The sequence below is a fragment of the Mastomys coucha genome, unplaced genomic scaffold (genome assembly GCF_008632895.1).
Source record: "Mastomys coucha isolate ucsf_1 unplaced genomic scaffold, UCSF_Mcou_1 pScaffold21, whole genome shotgun sequence".
Classification (NCBI taxonomy): Eukaryota; Metazoa; Chordata; class Mammalia; order Rodentia; family Muridae; genus Mastomys; species Mastomys coucha.
The window spans coordinates 91,805,428-91,811,073 of NW_022196904.1; the positions used below are offsets into that span (position 1 = coordinate 91,805,428).

General features: G+C 38.7%; 1 protein-coding gene across 1 annotated transcript; it reads left to right on the top strand.

Annotated features, from left to right (window-relative positions):
* Nucleotides 1-1,426: 1,426 nt before the first annotated feature.
* On the top strand, nt 1,427-2,518 carry LOC116100682 (olfactory receptor 51F2-like). The gene has a single exon (XM_031384415.1). The coding sequence runs from the start codon at nt 1,451-1,453 to the stop codon at nt 2,393-2,395; it is 945 nt and encodes a 314-aa protein (XP_031240275.1). The 5' UTR covers nt 1,427-1,450; the 3' UTR covers nt 2,396-2,518.
* Nucleotides 2,519-5,646: the final 3,128 nt, after the last annotated feature.

The following is a 5,646-nucleotide window of genomic DNA, read 5'->3' on the forward strand; positions in this document are numbered from 1 at the left end:
TACAGAGCTAAACAAAGAATTCTCAATTGATGAACACTGAATGGCTGAGAAGCACCTAAATAAATGTTAAACCTCGCCTTTTCATAAGCCTAATGGAAAGGCAGGTGTCACAGTATTTAAAAGGCTTCCAGTTTGGATCATTTCCTATTTTGCTCTATTCTTACATCACAGACTTGTCCCTTGAATGTCACACCATGAGTCACTTTTAGTTGATTCTTCTACTTAATTTTAGATTCATGCTTGTTCAGTATTTTTGTTCTCAGGGTCATTTGCAATAGTTAATGTTGCTACGCACCTGATTTTAATGAGTATTCATAACATTGTAAACATGCGCATCAGTGAATGGAAGAGGCAGACATTTATATTAAAATCTAACATAGTGAAGAGAAAAATGCAGCACTAGAAAGCATGGAAAGCAAATGAAGTAGCTTACTCAATCTTTCATTTATATGTGCCTAAAAAACAGAAAAAGGAGACTCTTTCTCACTCTAACACTAATGTTCCTTTGAAAAGTAGAAAACCATGATGTTTGCTAAGGTAGTTCTGCTTCAGTGATTTTCCATAAGCTTTAATGAATTGTTAGTTCTCAGTGAGGTCATCTTTTTAAATCATCCTTCTGCAGGCAGAATTTTCCTTAAACATAATTAGATTTCTGATTACCTCCCATGTAAACAACCCTTTTCCTTCAATCACCCAGGGTGGTTTATTTGTATATATAGCTTTAAAGTTTTTCTTTTCTTTTATGTATGCTGGTGTTCTGTCCATATTATGTCTGTGTGAGGGTGTCATATACTCTGGAGCTGGAATTATTTGACAGTTATGAACTACCATGTGGGTGATAGGAATTTAATCTGGGTCCTTTGGAAGAGTAGCCAGTGCTCTTACCTGCTGAACCATCTCTTTAGCCCCCTTATTACATTTTTTTTATACTTTGTACTTGTGTGTGTGTGTGTGTGTGTGTGTGTGTGTGCGCATGTGTGTACACATGTGCTCATGCATGTGTATACATAAACATGTACCATGGCTGTGGAAGGAGGTCAAATGACAACTTGCTGAAGTAGGTTATCTTTTTCTCTCCTGTAGGTTCTTGGCATTGAACTTAGGTAAACAGGCCTGGCTTCACTTGCCTCTCCCACTGAGCCATCCTGCCAGCTCTCATTACCAATTTAGTCTCCTTTTAAATATAAGAACACAAATACTCATGCATAATACAATACAGATCTGAAAGCTTGGGTGTCTTTTCAAATGTTAGTGATATTTCTTCTCCAAGTTCACCCGTGTTCAGTTTGATATCTAATACATTAAATGGACCTTTCCATGACAGACAAGAACTGGTTCTTCAGTGTTTCTAAATTGCATGATACATAGCAGAGTTTGTTAGTATTTCTTTTTTTCTATCATTACAGGATGTGTACCTTTCCCCTAGAGGCATCTGTTTCCTTCAGTCACCATGCCACCCTTCAACCAGAGTGCTGCCTACCCACCAATCTTCTTCCTCACTGGCATTCCTGGTCTTGAAACCTCTCACACCTGGATCTCCATCCCTTTCTGTTGTCTGTATGCCATCGCCATCTCTGGGAACAGCATGATCCTCTTTATCATCATCACTGAATCAAGCCTCCATGAACCCATGTACTATTTCCTGTCCATGCTGTCCTTCACAGACCTGGGTCTGTGCCTTTCCACACTGGTAACTGTGTTGGGCATCTTCTGGTTTAATGTTCAAGAAATTAGCTTTGATGCATGCATTGGCCAAATGTTCTTTATTCATGGCTTTACATTCATGGAATCTTCAGTCCTCCTGGTGATGGCCTTTGACCGATTTATTGCCATCTGTAACCCACTGAGGTATGCTATGATCTTAACCAATTCACGGATCATTGCAGTAGGTTTTGCAATCATAATTAGGGGAACCACAGCTCTTGTTCCTTTACTCCTGCTCCTCAAGCGTCTGTCCTTTTGTCGTAGTCATGTGCTCCATCATTCCTACTGCTTCCATCCTGACGTGATGAAGCTTTCATGCTCAGATACTAGGGTCAACAGTGCCTTTGGCTTGGCCATTGTCATCTCTACTGCAGGCTTGGACTCTGTCTTGATCCTTCTCTCCTATGTTCTAATCATCCATTCTGTCCTTTGCATTGCATCCAAGGAGGAGCGGAAAAAGGCGTTTGGTACCTGTGTCTCCCACCTCAGTGCTGTTGCCATCTTCTACATCCCTATGATAAGTCTGTCATTGGTGCACAGATTTGGGAAACATGCCCCTCCCTTTGTGCACACTCTAATTGCCAATGTTTATCTGCTGATTCCCCCAGTAATGAATCCCATAATCTATAGTGTGAAAACCAAACAAATCCGCAAGGCCATGTTGAAAGTATTCTTACTTAAGCCATCTTAGGAAAGTTTTAAAGTTATTTTTTAAACAGAGTCTTCCTTGAATTTCTGTTTTATTATTCACTTGTGTGATTTAATACTGTAGCTTGAAAGAGTCTGTTAACTAATACATTTAATTTATTTTAATTTTGTAAGTTCCTGCCTGCAGAGTTTTAGACTCTGGATTCCCTGATAACAGAGATATTATGTTGTCTAGTTATTATCCTATTATTACTGTTGTACCTGTTATAATATGTTAAAGTGTGTTTATGATCATTGATAAGTTGATTTTAGTCTTCTAGGTTATATAACTATTAATGTTTCATATAGTAAAGATCCTAAAATATGTTTAAATAATTGTATAATTTATATAGTAACTTTAAAATGATAATTATTGCCAATCAACTATTCATAGTTGGATAAGATGTAATAGTAGAATCACTAAAGAGTCAATGAGAAAAAAGTGATTGAAATGAATACTTTTCTAGTTCTCTAAGAAAGTTTTGAGATTTCTCTGTCAAATGCAAGATCTAGCAGTGTATAATCTAAAATGTATCCATAGGAAACCATCACCAGATTGGATCATCACACAATGTAGTCACACATTGAAACTAAAGTTCTGTCACATAATTATACAATTATTCCAGCTTAATCTGAAAATTGAAAATATATATAGGACATGAAAACTCTAACTATACCAATTATATCATTATGCTTTGAGTACATATACTGAATTATCTTGTACTCCAGAATATCTTAATTAAGAATAATTAATGAAACAAAGAATTTGTGATAAAGCATCCGATTTTTACATCTAGTTCTTGGTGAAGAAAGACTATGTTCTATTCTCTGTACAATTTAATGCAAAACTCTACAATATGTTAAATCCTTAAAGTGCTTTAGAAAAAAAACTTAATAAAGATTATTTGGCTGTCTAGGGAGAAGTAGTGACAGAAATATCTTTTTAAAGGTTACAGGGCAATGGACTTAAAGCCTCTATTTTTCCCCATATGGGACCTACACAGATCAAGACACTCAGCATTGCATTCCAATATAGACGAGGAGGGAACTTTTCCAAATGTGCTTTTATAGGAGGGTTCTCTGACACTGCAGGTAAGACTTATAAGACCGTTTCTTCATGGAAACTGAAGGATCTCACAATGAGGCTGAGGGGAGGAAACCATAAAGTAGAACGAGCCCTTGGGAGCCTCGTTCTCTGGGGTCCATATCATCTCCATCTGGGGCTTTTTGATGAAGAGATTTCAGGAAGCTCAAGACAGCTCTCCCCATAAATGTTCTGTATCCCTGTGCAGAACTCAGCTCCTCAGCTTGCTCCGAGAAAAGGGCACAAAAGAACATCTGTATACTTGTAAGTACAGCTGTTGCATCCAGGAAAGCGATAGGCTTTACCTCTGCTGTTTCTCATAAGAATAAAAAGATTTTATTAGCCTCATGGAGGTCTTCTGGTTCCTAAGGAAACCTAGAAAAATCAGAACTCTGTAGCTTTGGGGCATCTATTCTATCTGAGTTTAGCAGGGATACAGTACAATTGTCTTGCTCCACAGAGCAGATTAAAGCACCATTACAATTCGGAGTTTCCTGGGTAGTTTTGGAATATTCAAAACTGCCATCTAAGGCCTGCTGCCACTCTTGCCTTATGTGCACTGCTCCAAAATTGTCATCTTCACTTTCTATTATCATACCCCTCCTGTTTTCTGTTCAACTGTCATCACATTGATTCTTCACAAATGCAGCTATTTTTAAACCCCCACATCGCATTGCTGATTTACCAAAGTTCATAAAAGTGGAATGTTATATACTCATTTAGAGAATTCAATCTAGTCAAAGGCAGAAGTTTCATGGGACCTAGGATTGCCCAGGATTCTAAAAGTTTGCTGCATCACTGGGCAGAGAAAAGACAATTCCAATTAGTTAGGCATAGGACTATGGTACTGAGTTATAGTTTAGATAAGATGTCATTATCTTAATATAAGTAGGTCATTTAACAAATGGTTGAACAGAGAGAAAGAATAGATTATCATGCAGTACAAACCAGTGTCATCCATAAACAATTTCAAATGTGTTTTACACACACACACACACATACACACACACACAAGGGAGGGGTTTGACACTATGAGTAAGCTCCAAGAATCATATTAAAAATTTCTGGTAGAGATCATGGGGATATATTTCAGTTGGAGCATGCACCACCCCCTGGTTTTGACCCACAACACTGTATAAAGGAGGTAAAATGGGATGAAATGGCATACCCTTGCAATCCCAGTACTCTAGAGTTGGAGGCAGGAGGATCAGAAATTTAGGGCCATTCTGGGCTACCCAGAGAGTTTGATGCCTGCCTGAAATATATGACTCTGTCTCATTTTGTAGGAGGGAGCTGGAGAGACAGGTTAGTAAGAGATGTTGTTATACAAGCATGTGGACTGGAGTTTCAATCTCCAGTACCCATGTAAAAGCCAGCACTATGAGGAACAGATAGGGAGTTTGTTGAGTCATTCTAGTTAGCTAACAACCTTGTCCCATGATCAGAGAGGATCCTTGTCCAGAGAGAATAAGATGAAAAGTGAGAAAGAATATCCCTGAAGTGTTCCTGTGTCAAATGTATGTGCATGGACAGCCACCCCCCAAAACAGGTGACTACATTAACACAGACACACAGACACACACAGACATACCCCCCCACACCCACACACACCACACCCACACATACCCACACCACACACCCATACCCACACACCCTCACCACCCCCCCACCCCCCAGCCCTCTTCATTTTTCTAAGCAATGCAATCTGAATGAGAACTTTTGAAGTACAGGAGAGAGGGGGTGCTGAAGGCCATGCAGTGAGGTCTTGAGCTAAGTTCAGAATCACTGGTCAGTTCTTTAAATATTTAGACTATATAAATATTACACTTACACTATTTTGTTTTCATTTGTTATAATATAATGGAAGGCATTAATGAATAATGATGAGAGCCTGAAGAGATGGCTCAGTGGTTAACAGGAGAGCCCAAGTATGTTTTTCAGCATCCATGGTAAGGGGCTCAACAATCTGTAACTCCAATTCCAGGGGGTCTGTTGGCTTTGGTCTCTGTAGACACCTGCACTAGCATATACAACCCCACCTCCTATAGATATATACATGCCACATAAAAATAAGAAGCATCTTTTCAAAAGAATATACCGATTAATAAGCAAGGTGTCCACCTACTACCAGCTTATCTTATTTAGAGAAGCATATTTTCAGACAGCATATT

What these genes read in the sequence shown, in the direction of transcription:
- LOC116100682 (XM_031384415.1), top strand. Translation starts at nt 1,451, where the DNA reads ATGCCACCCTTCAACCAGAGTGCTGCCTACCCACCAATCTTCTTCCTC.